The sequence below is a fragment of the Typopeltis vanoorti genome, chromosome 3 (genome assembly GCF_054136105.1).
Source record: "Typopeltis vanoorti isolate ZY-2024b chromosome 3, IOZ_Tvanoo_1.0, whole genome shotgun sequence".
NCBI classification, from domain to species: Eukaryota; Metazoa; Arthropoda; class Arachnida; order Uropygi; family Thelyphonidae; genus Typopeltis; species Typopeltis vanoorti.
The window spans coordinates 16494779-16520496 of NC_143551.1; the positions used below are offsets into that span (position 1 = coordinate 16494779).

General features: G+C 35.6%; 1 protein-coding gene across 1 annotated transcript in view; it reads right to left on the reverse strand.

Moving 5' to 3' along the window:
* Positions 1 to 21204, reverse strand: part of LOC150107948 (transcription factor SOX-9-like) — a 51441-nt gene extending 30237 nt beyond the window's left edge. The window contains exon 1 of the mRNA XM_090415482.1: positions 20711 to 21204. Within this exon, the coding sequence (XP_090271608.1) occupies positions 20711 to 21105 (395 nt within the window). The 5' untranslated portion in view covers positions 21106 to 21204. The remainder of the gene's footprint in view (positions 1 to 20710) is intronic.
* Between the last annotated feature and the right edge of the window lie 4514 nt (positions 21205 to 25718).

The following is a 25718-nucleotide window of genomic DNA, read 5'->3' on the forward strand; positions in this document are numbered from 1 at the left end:
ATCCAGAGAGAGAAAAAAATAGGAGTAGATATGACGCCAAGAAAGTCAAAACATCCAGGTGTGTTTACAACTGGGCTAATGAAGGAAATTCGTTTGTTTAGGAGAAATTTTCTAATTAAAACGACAAAAGTAGGAAGTCACTTAAATATAAGCACTACCTCTTTCTTTTATATGCTTTAAATATTAATAACGTAGCATCTTGACGAGAATAGGAGGATATTTTTGCAAAAAAATCCTTAATGAGATAATTCCTGAGAGTCGCAGGTGTGGACATACCAGAGAACTCTAATAAATACACCACGGGGTTACAAAAACAGGTTCAGTCCATTAAACAGTTTTGGCGAAGCAAACTAGACTCTAATATTTTTATGCCATTGACGTGTGTGGTTGCTACTGAATACTTGCGCGAAATTCAAGGGATTAGGAGATACTTTTAATAGAACAGCTTTCACTCCTACTATTTTTCTAGGCATACATGTAGGGCGATATATATATACGCTGTGTGTATCGATGTCTCAATACACATATTGATACTTCGTTCCTTATATGTACATCAAAGAATATTGTCCTACTCCTCTTAATCAGTGTCAATTGTGACTCATTCATCCATATTCACATCATGTTGTGGTCTAACTTTGATTTTGATGAGATGTTTGATATGTTCAAAGGACTGAGAATGCCCTAAGTAGACTAAAGCAAGCTTTATACTTATTATTCTAACACCACTCTGTTATGAATCAGGAAGATAACTTTTAATGGCTTACTTATGATGCTGGTAAAAGTAGAGCTCTTCTGTAAAAAATTACATATATGTAGATAAAGTATAATTGACTATGATATGTCGGTACGCCTGTGGTCGATCATAAAGATCCCACGTCGGCATCTTTATGATCGTCGATCGAACAGCTGTTCATGCGACATATTGTGTGATCTCCCTTCTAGTATTCCTCTGCAGTATTACATCTCAACCAACACTTTTCGAGTGGTTACAGACTGCTGTTGTTAATAATGGTTTACCTACTATGGACAATTTTTGCATTTAATCGCTTGTTGTAGCAGAAATGTGGGAGAAATGATTATGATTTTCGTTGGAAAGGTTTGATTTGAACCTCATCTAGGAAGCAGTGAAAGATCCAAAATGAAGTAAATTATATTACTACAGAAATATATGTTAAAAAAAACCAAGATATTTCTCACTCCCTCTTCATCTAAAATTTCATATATCTTTGCTCTAATATTCTTGAATCCCTCTGGAATTTCCTTTCTAGGGTGCAATGCGATCAATCTTTACGAGGACTTTTCAAATGAAGGTGAATTAACATATCTTATATGGAGGTGGATTTTTCCCCAAAATTAGATAAACTGCTGATGATCAAGGGTTAACAGACGTGATATACGCTCTCATTATGTGAGTTGCTTTGGAAATTGGTTACTGTTCCGGCATCATGGTGCAATGATTCCAATTATTGATTTCAGGAATTCCATATAAGCATCAGCAGAGAATCAGAGAAGTTACAATGGAAAAATTCCATTGCAACTTCCTGCTTATGGACCATCCTGCTTATGGTACTTCTTTTCTTATGAGAGAGAGAGAGAGAGAGAGAGAGAGAGAGAGATCTACTCAGCGATTCATCTTTCGAACATCCAGTTCTATGTTGGCAAGCCATTTATAGTAGTTTTTCTTATGTTATTATCAATATTCAATAATTCCTGGATTCGGCTGATTTGTTATTGGCAGATTAAAGTGTTCTAAAAAAAGCGCTAAAGAACATCGTTAGGAAGATAGTTTCTGAGAAATTTTCGCTATTTTGAATGTTCTGTGTTCGAGCAAAAAGCCACACAAACTATCTTATTCTATTAGGATTCACGAACTTCATTTCTTTAAATTTATCGTAATAATTTTTATTACTCTCGACTAACTGAAGAGAGAGAGAGAGAGAGAGAGAGAGAGAGAGAGAGAGAGAGAGAGAGAGAGAGAGAGAGAGAGAGAGAGAGAGAGAGAGAGACTTCGTGTATAGCGCATGAGGAGTATAAAAACAAAATTAAAAAAAGCAAAATCAAGGCGGTTTATTCGTTATACTGAGTGCCGGAAGTAATCGATCATTACGAGTTGCTTGGTGGCACTACTTAATTTGCTCTCTTATGTTTATTTTGATTTGATATATATTCAGATGAAAACACTTCAGAAGTTATTTTTCCTCAAAGTGTCCAGTTCAAAATGTAGAAAAGCAAACACTTACGTTAACCTTGATGTAAAATGCAAAAGTTCTTCCCTCTTAGACATCTACATCGTAATGCTGTACTCGTAAATCAGTTACACCAGAAAGGAGAAAAATTAAGGCCTGCTAACCCCCATCTAGACAGAAAGATTCCCTGACGTGTCAGATTACCAGATTAAAAGATAAAATTCTTCCAACAAGCTTTCTGTCTGCAACTGAGCATTCCATGGGGAATGTACCATGCATCGGAGCCGCTGCTGCACACAGTGATGCACGTGGCTTTATTTTTTTTTTGGAGAAATGACAGTGAAGCTCAGCGAAGTGAGGAAGAAGAGTTGAAACAGCATACTCGAAAGGCCTGCCAGAAAAGCGTTTGCCAAGGTATGCCACGACGACTAATCGCTCACCCTCTGTCTTGATCCTGACAATGGAACGATGCTGCTACGTAGGTTGTAGTCCCCGGACTCATTTGCTTTGAAATTTTAAGTGGAACCCCTTGATAAAGGTCGGAGTTAGATTTATGTACTGAGACTAATTGAGTTGGCACGTAACACGACCATCATTAAATAAATGCAGAACTGGCTGGAGATAAGAAAAGCAGGAGACAACGGCACATACGAGAATTTAAAAAACTACCTTCATATCAGTTAAATTTCGAACCTTATTTCATGTCAATTAACTTCCTATGTGAACATCCGTTAAGAATACATATTTACAATGATGTGTCTCTTAGTACTTCCTTACGATGTAAATCCTATAGATACCAAGTGGAGTGTGAATCGGATAATTCAGTGCATCGTTTATTGTTTTCGGAGTCACAACGTCATACCCGGGATTTTTGTATTTCAAGGGCTTTTGGCCCTTGAAATACAAAAAGTTACAATGCACGAAGCAAAAAGTGCCGCTTTTGTTAATAGACTGGCAGACTTATGAAGGTTTTTTTTTTTTTTACCTTGGTATGCGTGGCAGGCATCTTATCTCGTGATTCATAATACTTCCAGGTTATAAAAACTTTAGAAAATACATTTGGAAATTTCACTACATTTTAATGATTGATTTTCGAAAGAAAATCAATCATTAAAACTATTCAGTAATAATTTTATAGAGAAATGACTAACATTGCGCAGAATATTTGGCAACATCTCTGCTGTCACTTATCGTAAAAGATGACAACCTTGATCTAGTTGTCAAAGAGCTGATCTATCATACAAGCATACCCCCCCCCCGCTCCCTTCTATCATCGAATTGTGAAATGGATGCATTAAAGAAGCAACCTATCCACATTACGTTCTGCTAGTATGACATCACCAAAAACGTATGAAATGTTATAAGAAGTCTATTTGTTCATATATCAAAACGCATCTGATTGTTTTATTACGCTACAGTACTTCAGAAATTTCTTCCCTACGGCTACATCATCATCATGACGGTCTCACGAATGGTCTTCCGGCATTTAGTTTCTGCACCGTGATAATATATCACATCACATTACGCATCTGTTAAGTGTGAAAGAGTTCTTGGTTAAGTACAACATCCTATGGTTTTCCATCTATCTTTTTACCCATATTTTCTTCCTGCAACTTCGTCTTTTCCAGGCTCAAAAGTATTCTGAAGAGGAAACCATTCAAGACATCAGTACCACAAGAAGACACGACTACTGCATGAACAGGATTACTAAAGATGACGCGAACAATGGAAGAATAGCAATAATTGCTACACCCACAATTAGAATAGAAGGATTGTATTTTTAAGACAATTCATGACAACATGCATGTGCTTTAGTCTAGATTCCAAGATATTTCTCAGCAGTCCTTGGGTATCTAGATAACAGATGTTTTGCACACACACATAGAAGAGAGAGAGAGAGAGAGAGAGAGAGAGAGAGAGAGAGAGAGAGAGAGAACTACTCATAGTTATTAGGCTACACTTGCACACAACTTTTAATCATATATCTTAGAAGGAAGACCCCACAGATGCATGAGAACATATTCAATAAGTTAATATATTTTTTCCCTAGAAAAGAAGTGTTGCTAATAAAATGAAAACACGAAATGCTTGATAAATAGAACTCCAGATATAACTGAAATAGTAGAGAAAATAACTAGAATCAGTTGGATACGGGAATGAAGCAAAATGAAAATGAGATCAAACTGAGAAAAAACAACAACAACAATAGAATAATTACAATGAATGTATATACTGCTTAGTAAAACCAGAAAGCCTATCAAAACCTTTTTTTATTTATTTTTATTTTTTTATTATTTTTAAGGGCGATCTGAGAGCGGATTTCCTCCAGCAAAACTAGGCAGAGAAAATAATTAGGTTATATTATGTTCTCAGTATAGTGCTCTCTCTCTCTCTCTCTCTCTCTCTCTCTCTCTCTCTCTCTCTGTGTGTGTGTGTGTGTGTGTGTGTGTGTGTGTGTGTGTGTGTGTGTGTGTGTGTGTGTGTGTGTGTGTGTGTGTGTGTGTGTGTGTGTGTGTGTGTGTGTGTGTTCTCAGTACTTTTGGTTCGTTAGCCAGTCTAATACGCCCATATCGGAGGTTTCCGCAACCAAAACGTAACCAGCTATGTCCATGTTCTCTGGGCAGTTTTGATGGAGAAATCTCCTATCACATCATCCTGAAAAAGAAAAAAAAGCGGTGTTTTGGCTGGGTTTATTTAAAGAATATATCCATCACCGCCGTTGTTTTATTGTTACTTTTTCAATTATCGTGCATCCACAGTTAAATTTCAATCTCATTTTTATTTGGCTCCAGTCCTATCCAACTGATTCTACTTATTGGGTGAGTGGAAAAGGCTGGGCTATTTATAAATATGGTCGAAGCAACTTAAGCTATGTCTGTTAACTTTTTCTGATGTTTTGATTGTTTCTACGGAATGAAAAACTCAAGTTTCCGAGAAGGAAAACCCTGTAGTTTCCATATGAGATCGACTGAACCCTTCAGTTGAAAAGCCAATTTAAAGGTTCGATTCATAGACAGGATTCAAACCCATCCTTTCCAACCGAAGTGCCTTGTCATTAGCCACCAAGCTGCTTTGGAGGCTCATATTGGAAATTTTCCATCCATTTCCTTCTCAATCGAGAAAAGAAAGCTCGAGGTCATATATATATATATATAAGAATAAAGTTTATAAGAATAAAGCTTTCTATATTGCCTTTGTATTGCATTACTTAAAAGGTACAAATTGTGCACAGGAAACCATATGTCGTCTTTTATTTGCTTTGATTAATCAATCCAGTAATAAAAGGCAAATATGCTGTTCCTAGGTAGGGTTCCTCTGTTTTAAATAACACTATCAATATAAAAGCAACCAATACCGAAGATTGTATTTTCATGAGTTTTATAGTGAATTTTGTAACTTTTAAGTTTCAAATTGGGTTATTCGGCTATGGAATTAGGATGGATCCATATCCTTTATTTCTGTACTTTCGATTTTTTTCTTGTTTCATTTGGCAAGATCAACCTTCATATAAGTAATACACCCAAGGTTCCAGTGCTTCATCATTACCGGTACTTACAGCTCCATCTGGTGAATGTTTACATGAAAAAAAGATTATGTGAGTTATTTTCAGGTCTTCTGGGAACGTTTATCAATCCTTTGGCTGTTTGCATCATGTGTATGCGACCTCTTGCAGAAATGGGAGATCCTAAAGCTTTGAATTAGATGACTGCCTTCCTAAACTTGATGTGGAAAACTTCATGCCAACAGCACGGAGCATTAAAGCCGAGATACTCACAAATGATCCCCGTACATTATATTTGGACTGTGTGTGTACTTTGCCTCATGCTCTCAAATCCCTTCCCTCTGTGAAGCGCAATATTTCTTTTCTTTTCTTTCCTTTGAGTGACAGCAAACTGTACCCGATCTGTAGCTGGCCAGACACCAAATAGCCCACCCCACTAGGTCACATTCCCACTAACTGCTTCTGAGGATCAGACAAATTCTGGCAAACCTCCAGCCCGACTGCTAGAATGTGTGTTTTTTAGTGGTGCATTCGGGTGGCGGGATAGCAGGTGTTTTGACGGCTGCCAAGTTATTTTTTTTTTTTCTCTCTCTCTTTTTCCTTCCTGCCTTGATGTAGAGATCTGAGTTATAACTGTTAACTGCATGCAAACACATTTCTTGGTTCACGTTTTTCTCAACGAATTAAATAAAACATAATATCTTTCTCTCTTCATACATGAACGTTGAATCTTCTTACATGAACTTTTTTTTTTTACCAAATGGAAAATATATATATATAACGATATTTATTATCAACGTATTCACAAGAGGAACCGGTTCCGATATAGCATCTGTGAATTAGCAGTCACTTTATTTTCTTGTATTAATTGTGACATACCCAGTCTCCTCCATTAGAACACATCTTCTTCTTCGACCAACTCGTCCCTTAGGATGGATAGAGTCACCTCATTAGGGATCAAGGCCAATTAATTCAGCTGGCGTGCTATTCCCTGCTGCATCCCTAAAGTCTAGTATTTTACAAATGGATCTGTATATCAAGGTTTGCTCGTTTTGAGGAACGGAAAACCTGAATTTCCGGGAACAAAATCCCTCTAACTCCGCATTTCACCGGCTAACTCAATATTTGAATTGAGTTCCTCATAGAATAAATTTTGAACCCGGGTCTTTCAAACCAAAGGGCTCCTCTATACAAACAGTGTTACGGAACTGTTTTGAAAGAAAGAATCATCAAATATTGATATGTAGGTATGAGAGGTCGTTGTGATGATCACAACAAACAAGAAAATGTATTGCAGCAATAAGGAATGAGACACATATTCAGCGAAGTTTATCTTTTCGTATAGTTGATATCTGTTTTTTTTTAAGTATCTCTCTCTCTCTCTCTCTCACACACACACACACACACACACACACACACACACACACACACACACACACACACACACACACACACACACACACACACACACACACACACACACACACACACACACACACACACACACACACACACACACACACACACACACACACAATGTGATGAGCAGCAGATACCAAAAACAAATTATTTAATTAGTTATGAAAGAAGAAAAGAAAAACATGAGAGTTAATACTTATAAGTGAATAACAAAAGACGCACTGGTGTCTATAGTTGAAAGCAATTTTTTATAGTGAAAAGGAAGCTGAATTCAAAGTGTTGGTTGGCTTATTTTTGAAAAGAACATAAGCCTTTGATTCTGGAAGATTCTTTCGTATTTCATTATACATTTTTAAACTCTCATGTTTTTCATTTCTTCGTTCAAAACAATTAACTATATGATCCTTTCCAAGTGTTTTTCCAAATTTTTTCTTGAAAGAAGTTTTTTCCGATTATAATTCCAAGAGAAATGACTTAATGCGTTTTGAACCAGAGGAATAAAATTATATAAAAGATAATGCGCTTTGCATTTCAGTTGAAAAAAAGTAGGTTTTTTTTTTTTTAAGATTTAGAGAAAACTGCTTATGAAAATTGATCGAAAAAAATTAGATTAGTGTATTTTAATTCCTATAATTTTCCCCATTGTTCATGATAATTTTACCCAACTTGAAGCCTTTCTCAAGCAACTGTGGTATTCAAACCTACGGCCTGTTCGTCTGAGGGTGGTTACGCTATCCATTCTGTGAATTATTCGATCAAAAAATGTCCACAGTTGGGAATCGCAGCCGGTTTCCGGCATGCAGAGGAGATGAATACTAGTCGCTCCGAGGATCCATATGAGAAAAACAAATTTCGAAATTATATTAAGAATATTTTATTTTTATTTATATATATATTTTGTTTTCGTTTAGAAATTAAATAAAGGTAGTTTAATAGCAACTAGACCTCACATTAAGCTCTCGAACCTTAAAGTATGATATGACGAAGCAAGCGTAGCTGAAGAACCAAACATTCTTGAAAATGTTATTGTTTATTTTAATCTCAAATATTTGACGATTACTTAATTTATATTAAGTAAGATAAAATAAATACTTATTTCCTTGAACTGATTTTGTTGGGATTAACGATCTGAGTTTCATAACAGCACATATATTGTGAGCTTTTGGAAACATTATGGATCTCTTAACCGAACTTAAAGATTCAATTTTTTTAAGAAGTTCTTAATTATATTATTAATTCCCCGATAATTAAAATTTATTCTACGCAATATCCCTCTTGTCTGATTAACTGCGCTTTCCTAATATTTAACATCATTATCTGCTAGTGTCTAGAGGATTTTTTATCCTAACTATTTTATATAATTAATTTTTGTAAGTCGCATAAGTAACGAAAAGATCGACTGTGATAAAGTTTTGTATATCCGAGACTTGAAGTGTGAAAAGCGTATATAATTTGTTGACAGTAATTTAGTTCTGCATCTCTCTTGGAGAACAACGGGGTTGCATACAAGTGATTCCCCGATAACTCACCATCTTGGTAATATTGAAATTGATTCTAATCACTGTACTTCTGCCATGAAATCAGGTTCATTCTTGTAGTTCCTCTTAAACCTTTCTTCGAATTCAAACTGGAATAGCTTCAATAACAGAAATGTTTTCTATTTCCTGTTAATTGAAGTTAATGTTGAGAGAAAGTTATGAAGAAAAATGCTATTTTGTTTTTAATTTGCAAAGTTTAAGTTTCCCATTTGAAAACAACCAAAAATGTTTTTTCTCCTCAGTGGCCTTGTATGACCATTTCGTTCTGAAATATTCTGAATATAACAAAAACAGAAGTAAATAAAATGACAGTAGATCACAATAAATAATCATAGGAAAAATAATAAAAGTGAAAAGCATATGCACAAAACCGCTTACCTGGTAATTATTAATTAGATTGTTTGTAACAGGAAAAATATACCGGAGTTTATTATATAAGTAAAGTCAAAACATCTCATTGAGAGCAATAGTACAAAAAGTCACTGACATGTCTTAGAAAATAAGATTACAGATATTAACTTTTCTCAAGAAAATATCTTAAGTATGCAAAACCTAAAATAAATCTGAATTAAAATTCATATAGGATAAAGTAACATTAAATTGTGAATTAAATCTCAAAAGCTTGAATAAAAACATCGGGTGGGTTCCTGCTGGAATATGACGGAAAGTTTTAAGGAACAGACCTTACATCCAAATTCACGAATTTATTAATATGGTGGCAATTATAGATGTAAGCTGTTTATATCCACCTCTCTAGATCTATTTCTGTGATCAAATTTCTAATTTTGCAGAAAAATTCTTGTATTTACTGAAGGAAAGATGAGAACAGGAAAATTAGTTTTGAACGAAACCACTAGGAATTTCCAAATGAGAATGAATGTATGGGCAACTAGTATTTATTCGATGAAGTTTGGATTTTTTCGGTTACTCCCCCAGTCAAGAATGCCGAGATATTTTGATAGTGTGTCGATAAGCTAAACGAACAGAGCACTTACTATACTTGTTGTTTATTAAGAAAGTTGAACCACTTTGTCTGTTCTTTTTAAATTATCGTTTGATATTACGATATCAAAATGGTAGGACTCGATTAAAATGTCCTCGACGACAAATGGCACGATATCACATCAGATATCCTGCCTTTGTAGTCGAGGACATGTTCTTCAATACATGCGTAACACGTGAATGCTTAAAAAGGAAGAACAGAGCATTCTTGAGTCGCATTTCAATGATGAATTTGTGAAAATTTCTCATAATAAATTAAAATTCATTAGTATTTCAAGATAAGAAAGACGACCTATCTTCAAAAGAGGGTTTTACTGGTATATATATATATATTTTTTTTTTGTAGCAGAATTTTTTTTTTGTTGTTGTTTCACTCCAGCCAAATTAGCAGCGTTACATTTTCTTTTCGGGAAAATTTGATGTTTTTAGGAGCGTTGATTTGATATGACGTGTGTGAAGAAATTCCTCGCGCGCAGAATTAGCAATTTGAAGGAGTTAACTTTTTTTTTTTAATTTCTTTTTTTTTTTTTTTTCATATGTGTAGGTTGTGCTGGTGTATTTCTTGCCCTTCTCTTTTGGCTGTTTCTATTTGGATCACCTAGAAACGATACAGCAAGGACAGTCCCAGTGAACGCACCGCTGACGACAACACTAAGCTAAAAACAAAATTTAAGTCAACTGAGGAAGAGGTATTTGTTTTCTATGTTTATTCTCCGTTACCAGATACGTTGTGCTTATAATAGCTGCTTCACAGGGAGATAGACAAATATGCAGACATTCTACTTGTTCCAATGAAATATTTGTCATATATTTGGAAATTTAGGGGTTTAAATACAATTTACAGTTCTGAAACATTTTAAAATTATTGTAATGTTCACCAGGTAAAAATTCGTGAAATTTTATCAAATGTGTTCATATTTGTCGGTGAATGCTGTGGAATTCAAATCCACTTGAGCCCAGTTTACATATGGCTCAACCTCCGAGTTTTAAATGGACACATGCAAACAGATAATCCTATTGCAGTCAAAATCTCTTACACGCCTTGAAAGCACTGACGTTAATATTATGTTTTCTAATGTGTCAGCATTAGATCTGATCACTTGGCAACTTCATCCTCGCTTTGTTTATCAGTTTCAGTATATTTTTTCTCCATTCATGGAACGTCTAGCATTTTTCTACCAGAGTACTAGCTGAACTCTTGCTCAGGCTCTAGTATAGATTAAAACTCGATAATGGGAGTGAATCTATTTTTATGTCCTTCTAGAGAATTTCTCGAACTATTTCCTGACAGGAGCATAAGAACTAAAACCAGTGTCTTTCTTTGGCAGTTGTGAACCTCACTGTTTCTAGTTCCAACCCTATCGGTCGCCTACATCTACGCTAGAGTGCGTAACTCTTCAGTCTTAGATTGAGAATGCTTATTTTCAATAATAAAATAAACCTGATAGCAAATAATGATAGTAAAGGAAGAAACGGCATTCGCCTTCACGTTAATGTGTGCAATTCCCATGATACTTATCGTAAAAGAGAGAGAGAGAGAGAGAGAGAGAGAGAGAGAGAGAGAGAGCTTTTTCTTAAAAACTACTGTTACATTTTTAACATTTCCCTCTATAAAAGACACCTATAGCTATCAGTATCGTAGGTTGGCTACTCTAGAGATCAAACATGGTACTTTTACAGTCATCCTTCAAACACGTTGTCCAGTGTGGTCTCAAACTGGAAAGCGAAATTCATGTGATAGCTGAAAACTACAAAAACACAACCATTACTTTTTAGAATAGAGACGCTATCCACTGATTCAAATTAGGCTTGCAACAGTTGTTCCAACAGGACACACGGATTCAAATTAAGCCAACTGAACATTGAGAAGGCCATCGCTTGTTGCTTTCATAGATTATGTACTGAGCTTTCAGTGTGACGTTTTTCTGAAATGAATCTGTCATTGCTTTTTGAAGTTTCAGCAATTAGACTAAATCGCGCATAAAACCAGAATAATTTATAAGAACAACACATGCACTGTGAGCATTAATTAAAATTGTTGGTTGGAGTAGCTGATTACCAGGTATGGACAAAAGGAAACACAATTTATAGAGTTACTTTAATACAACAAGCGCTTTGAAACATTAGGAGAATTTGCACTCTGTTTTGAGAGGCACTCATGTTTTTTTTTCTTACTTTATTTATGTACCTATTAGCGCTAGAATATCTCAAGAAAAAGAAATAGTAACATAGAAAGGTAATCTCATTAGCCATACAAGAAAAAATGTTTTTCTTGGACTGCAACACATCGTAAATCCATCAGCGTGGCCGTCAACTTAAAATTTAGCTGCTTGCGTTTGAAGATTTCTTGGTAGCCTCGTAATCTTATCCCATCGAAGTCAGAACACTGACCCCCCCCCCCCCAAGCTTGTAGCCATTTATTTTTCTCCTCCTTTCGTGTGAATTGCATTTTTTTTTTATTCCTTTCTCCCGTTTCTTTTTTGGACTTCTTTAGTCCTTAGTAGTGAAGTGTTTGTTCTTGGGAAATAAGTAGTTGCTATCTTTAGAAACTCTCCCCCCCCCCCTGTATTTCTTTAGACTTCTGGGATTTGCCGACGAACACCTTTTCTTTATCGCTGGCTTTCGAGTTTTTACGTCTACTAGTAGGTTTTTTGCAAAATTGGTCTTCAGTAAAAAAATCATTCAGTGAATTTATTTATCTTTTACAAACGGTCATTTTTTTCTCTATTACTATTATTACAGCGAGTGTTTCTTATAATTCTATCCATTGCTCCATTTGCATTTCAAGCACATAACTTAGTTTTGTTGACCCCAATTGTCCATTCTCGTTATCTAATAAGGTTAAAGGTTAGTAACCCACTGACCAGAGAAAATTTTAGTTACCCTAATAACCACAGTTGTTTCTCAAGCACGTTTTTACTATTCACAGTTTTTAGGACGCTTCTATGTATGCTTTAGAAATTACACCATTTTTAAATCTTGCGGAGAAGTGTGTTTTACAGGAATTTAAGACCACTGGTAAGTTCTGCTCATATCTTTGTCCACTTGCCACCACGAGTACTCCGTCCACCCACGAGACAGGCTTTTCCTCTTTCTACACTGCATCCAGTAGATCATCTCTTGTCTCGTAGTCATCGTCCCCTTGACAGAAGTGTCGCTAGATAACCAATGGCCCACTAATCACCGGCAACCACCGTACCCCCTACCCTCCCCTACAATGCAACGTCCGCACAACACCCTTTCCTTAAGAAAAAAATGTTGGAGGGGGATGAGGATATCTCCGACACCGTCCTATGGTCACGTGTAACAAGGCCTGCAAGAAGGAGTGTGCCGACATTTCGATAACGTCTAGCCCGCCGCCGTCTTGCCTACCCCTACTCTGTTTACTGAGTCGATAACAGGCGACAGTTTTCCTCCCGCTGCTGGGCGACGATTTGTACAAAGTTGTACATCGACGGGGCAGACTGTGATGGCGCCTGGCGGAGGTGGGTGATGATGCTCTAACATCGTGGTAAAATCCCCTCTTCACTACAGAATGGGCGGCTAACAGAGGAGTTTACTGTGTGTGTTTACATTAGCTGCAAGGGTTACGAGAAAGATGATGATAATAGCACTGTATTCAGACTTTTTTTTTTTTTCAGGGCGTGGACCATCTCACTGACCTTGGGTCACCGATAGCAACACGCGCAGGCTAGTTCCGTAATATCGGGTTGCAATTTAGGTGGCCGAAGTCCAGAACACTGGAAGCCTTGTCTGCATGTATTTGAGTCAATGCTGCTGTTGGAGCTTTTCCTTTTGTCTTCAGTTTAATGAGACGGTGAGAAAAAAACAGGAAGGAAGATTTTTAACTGGTCTTGTAGAAGTGATGATTCGCGTCGTTGACGAAAAGAATCTACGGTAAATGTGGCGGGAAGTAGGCTGCTTGTGCCATCAATAGAGAAGGCGACCGCCGCCAAACTCTTGGGATGCGTTCCTCCTCATTTCTCTTTTCCGTCTAAGTAATTACTCCCTTTTTTTGGAAGCAGGGTAGGGTAGCAGAATAACAGTTGAAACTTGTATTTTTTCTCCGGGTGCATTTTTTTCTTAATTCTGCAGGAACGTTTACTGTTACTTGCAGAAGACTTTGATCAGAAGAAAAAGAGATCACGCAGATCACATGTATATGCGTGTGTTCAGTTAACAAACAGCCAAGAAGCACAACAACATAACTGTTCCACTACTTGCTTGATGCACAAAACACTGTAGTGTATCTTTATTTGTATTTGTATTTATTCTTATTTAATCTGCATTGAAGAGGATGCTGCAATTGACTGCCATTTCAGATGACGCACAGAGTACTTGGCTGAAACCCCATCACCTTCAGATTCTAGATTTAGATCTGAAAGTTTAGCCAAACTCAGAATAAAAAAAAAAAAACGCCGCGGATCACCAAAATCCACAGCCCAAACACGGATGGGGGGAATGTGTGATAGACTTCCTTCTTACTTTCAACGCGTATAGTTAGCGTTTCGCTACGAATCCACACAGCCATCATCGCAAAGTGTATCTTAGCCGTCTCTAGTTTTTGACCTCAGCGACAGTGACGGATCTCACAGTGCTGGAGTACGGTTTAGCACGCTTTCAATCTTTGAGGCTCTCCGTCACTGTCACATGGAGATGATTCAACGGAAAGCATCCCTTGATATGTCCTTCCCCTTTTCCCCCTTGTGTGTTACAACACGACGTATCCCTTTTAATGGCAAAATTGTTTGTGTTTCCTTTCGTGCTTGCCTTTGCTTAAGCGTAATCAGGACAGTGAGATAATTTTCGGTATACCGCACCCATTTAAATGATAACTATTAAAACGCGGAAGTACGCAGCTGTCGTGGTGACCTGATGAACTCTTATTCGGTGACAAATCCTACCTTCACGATCTGTGCATATGTGTCAATATCTTCTGGCAGTGCCTGTAAAACGATCTTTTTACATACATTTATGCATGATAACTAAACGGCATAATTAGTTTTCTCCTAACATCTACCCTTCATGATATGTGCAACCGTTATCTTGTCTCCCCAGTGAGAGTGCTGGAGGAGCAAATAAAAAAAAAGCTATAAAAGCTTAATAAGACAAGTAATGGTTGGGTACGGACGTTTTTTACACTGCCATGAAAGAGTAGGATAGTTGGTAAAATGCATATGCTGGTTGCCGATCTGGATGGCGGAGTGAATAACATCTTCGTAATCCAAACAACAAACTATGATTGGATTTCGAAGAGATTCGAATCCCATCTGTTTGTGGTTGTAGATGCTTATGAACGTCTTTAGGTAGTAGATGATTTCACTACTCGGTGTCAGTTGAGCAACTCGCTTATTAGAAGCCATTTCTAGAGCAGCATCCGTGGATTATCGAACCTTCAGTTCGTTATTGGGTTTAATGTTCTATGGTTTGCCAGCATTTATTCACATACAAAATAAAATTAAGAAAGATTAAACTTGGCGAATGTTTATAATTACCTTTTAACAAAGTTGGTGAAAAATGAATGCGTGAAAATAATAGTTAAATTTAGTACTAATTATATGAAGAGCCAAAGGCTTCAATTCGGCGACATGAACTTATTTAAGTTAAGGGATATTACATCCTATATTGTTTCTTAGCCGAATAAGAAACGTTTCTTATTCGGCTAAGAAACAATATGAGATGTAATATCCCATATTGTTTCTAAGGGATATTACATCCCATAATATGGGATGTAATATCCTTTAACTTAAATAAGTTAAATTTAGTTATCAAAGAACCCGAAATGTGATGTACCACGAACATATACTCACGAATACAATGTTTGTAATATATGTGCGATATTCTGTACGCTAAGATCTGGAAAACTGATGAAGAAATTTTGTTCTGCTGTCATTATCCTACTGAACAAGGCTCTTCATCAGTGTTTTCCCAATCTTAGCGAACAGAGTATAGGTATAATGCGCAGTAATTTTAAGCTATTAACGTGAGTGATTTTATTTTATTTTATTTCAAACTGACCGTTTTGAAGTATTATTATCAAAAATTAAATAGGAATAGAGTATAGAGGACAAAGCATGTTGTATATACAGCTAGAAAAATGATATATTCCTAGTACTTTTCATACTTACGCAGTGCTACTAAATATATTTTTTTAACTTAATTCCGTAGATATTCCTATTTAAAAATATAAAGATTCCTATTTAAAAGCAACAACATAAAAGCATTAGAAGTTCGTATCATTGAAACACATGTAAATATACAATACAGCATTATATAAAACAATCAAAAAGGTTATAAATGGACAGTAATGAAACATCAACATTCATTAGATAGAATGTTCTTTAAGTGATAAATATTCATTAACAGTAATATAAAATCTGATTTTTCATGATTTTCTCACTTCCGAACTCCTCAAACCAAAGGCATTCCATGACCCACAAAAGACAAAAGTACGGCAGTCTGAAAAAGTTTTCATTTCAGTTTTCCATTGAAGGAAGATACTTAATGATTGTATTAAATTATTTTAGACAGATTGTTTGAAGATTATTCCAAAACATAATTTAATGCCATACTGGGGGGCAAAGAACTGGCTAGTTTATCGACTTTGCTTAGGCAAGGACGAATGATTGGAAATAGCATTTACTACGAAGCTTTAGATGAAAATCACTCTAATTCCCTCTAAAGAGAAGTGACTGCACTGAAACTTTCTTTTTTAAATTAACGGAATTAGCTTATGAAGTAAAGAGAAATTTTGTTTCATTTGTAAAAAAATGAAAAAGAAAAAGCCCGTTAATTTGCCTTTAGCTTGAATCACTGATGTACGCAGCGACGAAGTACGAGGGGCCTGTATCCCTTACCTTTTTGCAGGAAAATCATCACAGCAAAACAGGTGGATTATCTCTCTTGTTTTAAGGGAGTTCAGCGCTGTATTGAATTTTTGTTGCCCATCAGCAGCATCCTGGTAGATCAGAGCATAAAAGCTAACATGAAGAAAATCACTAGCCTCACTCAGCATAAACCAATGGGTTATTATTTACCACTTTAGGATGAGTTGAGATGTTGAACAACGAAATTTACAAAAACATTTACGTTTGAATTCGAGACGCTGTTATCGTCTCATTGTTGGCATCTGGGATTCGCATTGAGCTCTGTTGTTTGAGATCATTAATGATCTCAAACAATAGATGAGGTCATTAATAGATCATTAATGAGGTCATTAATAGAAGATATATAGATGGACTACAGAAGAAATTTGAAATATTAATGAAAAGCTTAGATATAAGCAGATTGAAATTTAATATGCCAAAAGTAGAACCGTGATTGTAGGAGATGAAGCAAACAGAGATAAACGAACAGTTGGAGAAATAAGAATCGTGTGCAGGTGACGCAGAAGCTTAGCTGGAAATGTCTATCGGCAATTTCCCAAGAGACAATGAAGACATTTTTCCATCTTGTTTCCTGTTCCTAACTTCCATGCAATGTCTTCTGTCCAAACATTATTTTCCTGAAGTTCAAGTCCACTTTTCCCGGAAGAGGATGCTCCATTGTTCATGAATCATCATGGTTCAATAGTTTAAGGGACTTTTTTCCATAGAGCAATGCCTTGTGAACTATTCTTATGTATGAGATATCCTGATTTGTCGCTTTCCCGAACATTATTTTGCGACTTAGTTCTCATTAGTTAGGATTGTTGTTTATTTCTTCCGTACTGTTTTTTCAACTAGCAAAAAAGAGAGGTCCGCACTTATCCCCCTTTTGACATCAAAGAACGCGTGTTTATCTTCGGAATTATTACATTCTCTGAGGGATTACAAAAAAAAAAAAAAAGAAAGAAAGAAAAAAGGCGATCTCCTTCGCCTGATAACTTCCTCCTGCTGTTCTTCCAGACAACGATGTACTCATTAGGATCAGGAAATTTGGATGCACTGCTTACAGGAAAATATGCTACATCATCAAGGATTTGATGCTCGATGAAAGGTCAATGTTTTGAACTTCGAAATATTCCGTTGTTCATTCCATCTTGTACTTTATCGTGATCCCTTGGCGGAATTTTAATTTGCTTAAATTAAACATGGAAAAAATGGTTGTTGTGGTCATGTGGGATTTACCCAATTTTCCTCATCCGTCCTTTAGGACTGGTTGAGCCTTCCAATGAAGGATTTTAAGAATATATTTTTGACTGTAAATCTGTGTGTATGTTCACGGGCTGGTTTGTCTGTTCTGAGGGAGGAAAAAACCGAGTTTTCGGGTGAAAGAAAACCTCTACCTCCTTACGAGAACGGCTAACTCACCCTTAGTCGAAAGCGAGGATAAAGGTTCTTCACATCATGGATGGGAATCAAACTCAGGTCTTTCCAGCCAAAGGTCTTCGTCTATACCGACTGAGCCACTGAGGCTCTCGAAGGCATTGTTCACAAACGAAATAGAAAATAATTAGTAATTTATAATATGACAATAATAATCAAATATATAAAATACTGAAATGATTTTATTTTTTATATGTCTTAGAAGCTTTCTGTCTATAAATATATACTTCAGGGTTTTATTTTAAAAACTTCTTAAGGGGCATTTTGCTGTTTCATATTTTTGAAACGAGGTTCTCTGAATCATCATTTATTAGTCAATTATACTTCTGTCACCCCAAGAATCCAGAGTTTGATTCTCTGCATGAGAATTCGTTCATTTCCTGAAATTTCGACTCATTTTCGTCACTCTTTATTAAGACACCATTCCGTTTATTATGACTTCTCAAGTGTCTTAAAAAGTACTATGTAGGTGTCTGGAACAGCGTTTTTTGGATTATCTAATTCTTAGCTCATCCCAAATGCATACGTGTGTTTTTAAGATTTCCGCTCTTTCGTGGGTGAGATTATCACCATAACTTTAATATATATATATATATATATATATATATATATATATATATATATATATATATATATATATATATATATATATATATATATATATATATATATATATATATATATATATATATATCTTCTTTTTCCTATTAGTCGTGTTTAAGCTTACAAAGAAAGAATTTTAGCTTTTCATTCAGAAGCCAGGAATATTTGCTTTATATTTCCGATATCGGTTAGATCTGCTAAGCATTTTAAGAGTATTCAAATTTTCTCCAATTTGAAAATGTCGCGTAACCGAACATATTGCCAATGATAGCTTGAACCAATGTTTTTTTTTATTTTTTTAATCAGCTTGATTTTCTCACATTATCTGCATTATTTATAAACAGAATTTTCTTGACGATCTCGAGAGAGAGAGAATAGTTTCTGCTTTATGCATTTTCATAAGAAGGTTCTATCAAAATTTTGCCTGTCCCTATTTCTCTTCAGTGGGTGGGTCATTTCACTCGGTGATTGCAAACCAAGGCAGTGCATTTTCATCAGCCCGAACTATTAGTTTCACCAAACTCGAGCCCTTTTAGATTCTGACTGACACCTTTAATATATCGTTGTTCTTTAGTTAGCCAACGCCTAGTTCTTTTAACAACCCTTAGAATATAACTCACGTATATTCAACCACCCCTCAAAGATTAACTCCATCTTACGGTGCTACTCGCTTCAAGGTTTCAAGTAATAATTCTTTTATTAAGATTCTGCTATCATTGAAGCCATTTCATTATCGTTATGTCTTTCATTATTTCTTTTCGAAAGAAATACTATTTCTTTATGTTTTTAGAATATAAAACAGTATTATTTCGCCTAGCGATGTAAAATTAAATACGGAATAGGAAAATACGGAACATTGCAGATAGCACTTTCGCCTAGCCGAAAGTGCTATCTGCAATGGAAAATTATTTATAGCTCAGCTGTATATTATATTTATCTTTGACTAAATCAAAAATATGATGATAAAGATGGCAAAAGAAGAATAAAACGGGCCATTCGGTTACCTTGCGTGCTCTTATGTTATTTTATTCTATTTTTTATTCATATAAATTAGTATATACAATTATAGATGTTCACTTGGAGCACTCAAGATTCAGAAGAATATTGAAGACTCCAAGAAACTGCACATCACTATTATTAATAATTATTCAGCAGTGCATTATTAGTGAGAGTTAGGTTAGCATTTAAATGTATAAAGAAATGGGTAATACGATATATGAATATGCTTTCTTTATTAATGAATTTCCTGAGTGCAGTGGATAGTTTAGGTTTGAGATTTCAATATTACATCTATGAATTTGCAAAGATTATAGACCCTCATGATATGTTGTTTCGAATATGGCATTTATGTGCACTATTCAATTCTCTTTTTCGGAAATATTTTAATTATACATTTCTAGAACGACGTTATTTTCGAGATATTTTTTCATAGCTTCAGTGAATATGTATTTTATTTTTATGTATAAACTACCTTGGAATAAATGTTGGACCAAAACATACATAAGACATGTATGTATTTTCATTCATTATCCTTCCAAATGAAAAAAATGTCCAAGTCTAAATTATTCAATTCAATGGCACTTTGTCATTTATTATATGTTAAATAATGTAGGTCTCTCTCTCTCTTTCTTTCTCTGTTTCTTGTTTCTTCTCCTCTTAAATGAGAGAACAAAATCGTTTAATCATATAAAGGAAAAAGATTTGTTTTCTAACGACCAGTGTGGAAAGTCCTTATATGATTGACTATCATGTGATCAAAGACCTGGGTTCGAGACCGTTATGGTAAAAGAAGAACATTTATCAGGGCTTTTCAGTTGATGGTGAGTTATCCGATTTTAAAGGGAGTTTTTTTTTTCCATCCAGCAAAACGGATCACAGCCTTTGTTGTCTCCGTTGTGATTCCAGGCAGCTAACAAGTAACGATCAAATAAACCGTGTTTTTAAATGCACTGTTTTCTGAGAACATGTATTACTATAGCAAACACTATCGCAGAGGTCATCGCACCGAGGGGATTTTTGACGCAGCTCTTTAAATCATAAGTAACGAGTTAAAAGTCAAGAAACGAATGTGTCGTTATACAATTAAAACTAGGAGAAAATGATGTTAAAATTTAACAAGACCCACTGTAGGGCACATATTAAAGGTGTGCTTACCTCCATAACTTGCCTAGTGTTTTGCTCAGCTCGGCATTGTGCAGATGGGGGTACTGGTCAGCAAGCTTTCGACGGGCAGCCTGTGCCCACACCATAAATGCGTTCATGGGCCGCTTCACATGCGGCTTTCTTTTGTCCGAATTCGCAGGTCGGCTAGGGGTCGGAATGAGAGTCCAGTCGTAGCCCTTGAGCACTCGTGAGACGGCCTCCCTGATGGACGGCGGAAAGCGAGAGACTTCGGATCCCGACTCCTGTCCACTGTCGGTCGTGTCGTCGCTCTCCGTACATCCTCTGTCCCTGTCGCCGTCCGATTCGTGACCTTGGTCGCTCATCGGGCTTCGGATGATTTGCGAAAAAGGCTTCATGTCCCGATCTGCACTGCAGGTGTCGGACATCCCCAACAACAAACGCTCTGGTCAATGACTTGCTCCGCACACTCACGCGGGACACACAATGCGATCGTGGCGTTCGCACAACGGACGTCGTCCCATGTAGTCCCGCCTCCTCTGTCTCTTCATCTAACTGCTGTAAGCATACGCATCGTGCGTTTCTCCCGGACTGCAGGTCACGCCCTCGCGTGACGTCGAAGCCCCACCCCCTCTGTGGCAAACCATAACAAGTTAAGTGATTTGAGCGGAACGAACGAGTCGATAATTCAGTGAGTTAATCAACTGATTGCACTTTGCTTTTTTATTTTTATTATTATTTTTATTTTACCTGTGTGTGCATACGCGCTCGCGCGTGCGTTGCATGCACGGAGTGGTGTGAAAAACAATAAAGAGTAGAGAGAAAGATTTCAGAGTTCAACAGTAGTTATGTTTATATGCGGTCACCCGACAGTAGCCCAGAGTCCTAAATAATTACAGAATGCTCTTTTTCGGATTTTTAGATCCCCCCCCCCTCCTTCTATCACAAATTGGCATGTATAATATATAATAAAACGGGCTTCCATCCAGTTGTCATAAAAGATAGATTTCTCCCTATTCACAAATGTGTTATGTAATTAATGAGACTCTTCTTCAGTGAAGATCTGTAAAAATTGGTTGAATTGCTAAACTTTCGCACACAAATTTGATTATTTCTTTTAAGAAATCTCTATCGATATTAATGCTTCCAGGTTCTTATACATTGTTTATTTTTTATTTAATATTTTTTATGTTGCTCTCACCCACCAAAGGTTATTTGCAAATCTATAGTGCATTTTGTACTATATTTATATGTAGAGTTAAAGAGAGTGGACAAAAGATTTTTTTCTCTATTTTTATTAATTTTATGTATTTTTTAATTTATTTTTTCCATAGTCCGGAAACCCTCCTCTAGAGACTAAACCGAACTTTTTCAAGCCACTTCAGGCCTCCAATAAGCGGGGTGGTGGTGGTGGTCTCACACCGGGCAATGACACATTCATCTCCCACCTGAGGGATATTCTTTGTTTTCTGCACACGAAAATTGCGAGGTGAGGTGTACATGAAGTCTCATGTACACATCACCTCGCAATTTTGAATGAACAGTCATCGTTCATAAGAGGGTATCACTAAAAACAGTCGTAATTTCAGTGGGCAGACACTTTATTTGCATATAAATATGTGACCCATTATAATAAAGTAAAGCTGTTGGGTATTCGACATCAGGCCATAAAAAAATTCCTAAAGAATGACATCTGTTTTAATTTTATATTGTACGTGAACCAACCCCTAAAAAAGTCTGTTTTTTAGGGGTTGGTTCGCCTAAAAAAATAAGGTAAAAAAACCGTATAAAATCCTACAAAAATATCCTTCTAACTTGAATATTTCACCTCTTATTTAATCCGTTTTATATACGTCACTCAAGTCCTATGATTAATCTTACCAATGGAGTTTTTTAAGCTATAGAATGTAAGCCTTCTTTCTTTCATAAGATCATTTATAATCATTAATTTGCTTGCTGTCCGCACTTTTTCTGTCAGTATGTTTTTCCTAGATAGGGACTCCAGGCATTGTCGATACAACATGTTTTGCAAAGTAGTCTACTTATTTCATATTCTTAACGTTCCTAGAAATAGAGAAAGAAACCTATTCGCACATTTCATCTCAGTTATGTGTAAGTAGACTAATGTAATTTACTAGACTACATAAATGTGAATAAATTGACATTTTTATAAATCTTTATATTAATTGAAAAACCACCTCTGCATATCGCATTGTATTTTGCATTTTAATATGGAGACATGGGTCGCGTTGATCTACATGAAAAAAAAAAAAATAGAAGTAATTATCAAAGCTGATATTCATTACGGGTGTAATAAGGGCTTTTATGAGTGTGTAATCTGCTTTGACTGTAATCACGAAATCCAAAATGAAAATTTATGCAGTACATGATATCTGTTCACGCAGTGTTATGTTATTGTAATCTTGTGATGGGATTTTAACTGACTGCATTTTGTTTCATTATTTATTTATTTTTTTTTTGTTCTTTTCAAATTCTTGGGAGCTAATTTCAATATATGATGCACATTAAAGCGCATTTGGAAATTTACTCATGAAAATAAGACAGACAAGACTGCCGTTTTGAATAAAGAATCAAATATCTGGGAAGCGTCATTTACTTTTATAATGTTTTCAGTATTATCCTAAGTGATTGCAAAGCGATTTTTCTTGCAGTAAATCATTCTGTGTATTCTTAACAGGAAATTTTAATAGTGTTTTAATTTCAATGGAATTAAAAATTAAAAAGTAAAAATAAATTTTAAATTTCGATGTTAATGGAATTAACATCGAAACATTGTTCATGGAACTAAAGACTTGCTAGCTATTTTTTTATTTTTATTTTTTACTAGAAGAAAGCCACGAGCAGAAGCAGCCTTTATACCGGGAAAAAAATACAAGAGTAATTTAATATTCCATAAAAATATTTTCCCCAGGTAGGCGGTAATGAGACAACCACAAAAAATTTCTATGCGAGTATTGAGTAAATGACAGGACTTAACTGCGAGAACAGAGAAGTAAACATACACAGGAAATACGATCCCTGAAACACGGATTCGATGCAATGAATGGAGAATATACAACACTGAAGAAGAAATGAGAGAAGGCATATTCAAAAGTCAAGATTAAAAATAATAAAAAGAAAAGCCCTGTAATATCTAATTACTTATTTAGGTGGTGATAAAGAGTCTAATTATTATGCTAAGAAAAATAATAAGAAAAAGAAACAGAGAATCCACACTTATTTAACTAGAAACTCCTGTTAGTGTCATGTTAGTTTTTATTTTTGTTATTTTTATATATCTTTTTTTTTTTCTTCCGAAAAGAATGTACAGAATAATATTAATCTTCTTGCTGGTTAGTGTGTTAAATATAATTAGACTTTCGAAGATTAAATGAATTCAAAATACTTACAGGGCATTATACAAGAAAGGTTACTAATTCAACTAATATAAAAGGCATTAGTGGACAGAGGGGAAGAATTTTCGAAGTTGTTAAGCACTCTGCAGGGTTTGTAGGTTTCATTTGCTAGTTGAGGATAATGGAAGCACATGTATTGATAATGTATGATTACGAGAGGTGAGTCATATGCGCCCTGTTGCTCACAGTTGGTAACTATAGAAGCAACTTGGTGCTGCCACCTTGTGGTCATTGCTATCAACCAAAGCGTTATCAAATTCCGGGTTTCCATCTATTTGCACATCTCATCTTGTTATGCTCAAATGATTTACGATGCTTGAACTGTACTTTTGGTTTTACTGGGAAAATACACATCTATGTGAACAACACCTAAAATAAAAAGATAAAAAACGAAGCGATTAAAGCAAATCAGGGTATAGTTTGAAAGAGTGACTATTACTAGAAGATATATACTACATTACTTTCTTTCTTTAAAGTGTATTCTCTAACTATATACATTTATTTGTTTACAGAACACTTCTTCACCTGAAGAAGTGTTCTGTAAACATCCTTAATCCATTTCATATTTTGAAGCTAAATAGTTTGGTATCAGATGGCGATGTTGCTGTTTTCTTAATTTCTCTCTCTTAAAACAGACAAACCAGCCGGTGAACAGACTAACATATTTTCTTGTAGTCTTGAGCATCTCGGCTTTAAACATAGAATACCACGCAATTCTAACATTTGAATATTTACTCCAGTTTTAAAGTTCTTCAGCCAAGCATATTCAAGTTAATTTTAATAAAATGTTCGTTCAGTTTAAAGTTGCCATCATCTTCCTTGCACAGGATTAGGCAATGTGACATAATTAGGTCTAACACCAACTTCCTATGGAGCTTACTCCGCTTCTTATTTTTTTTTTTTTCAGTAGTGTATGCAGTGATATTCAGTTCACATGCAAAATATCTATCAAAAAATGCACATCTATCGTAAAATTTATGTTTCATGTCAAGTTTCGTGTATATCCTAATAGCTTTTTCCAGCAGTTTAATTTTTTTAAAATGTAATGCTAGTCTAATTTTTTTTATAATGCAATTTTGTAGTGTAGTTCTTTCTTCGGATTTTTTTTTCTCTCTTATTCGAATAAATTTATACGGAATAAGAGAGAAATTAGTCAAAACACTAATTAGCTGTATACAAAACGCTATTCAAACCAATTTTAACTTATGGATCTGAGAGCCGGGTTAGAAATGAAACACTTGACCATAGACAAGAGACCACAGATGTGAGAGTCATGAGAAGGATTAGGGGTGCGAACAGATGGCATCAATGGCAATATCATATTAAAAACGAGGATATTAGGAAAGAACTTAATATTGTCATTGAAAATTAGCTCTGCTGACACATTCTAGGAATGTGTCAGCAGAGCTAATTTTCTACCAGGTTGACAGGAAAAAAGCTCCAGAGGAAGACTAAGATATAGGTGGATTGAGAGAGTAAAACGTGCCTTAGAAGACAGAGATATAAGATTTGATTATGTTGGAGTCCTGACGGGTAACAGATTGATTTGGAGGAAAATTGTAGATAGGAAGTTAGTAATGATGAAAGTTTTAAATGCAGTACTATCATATCTGAGCCCTGCAAAA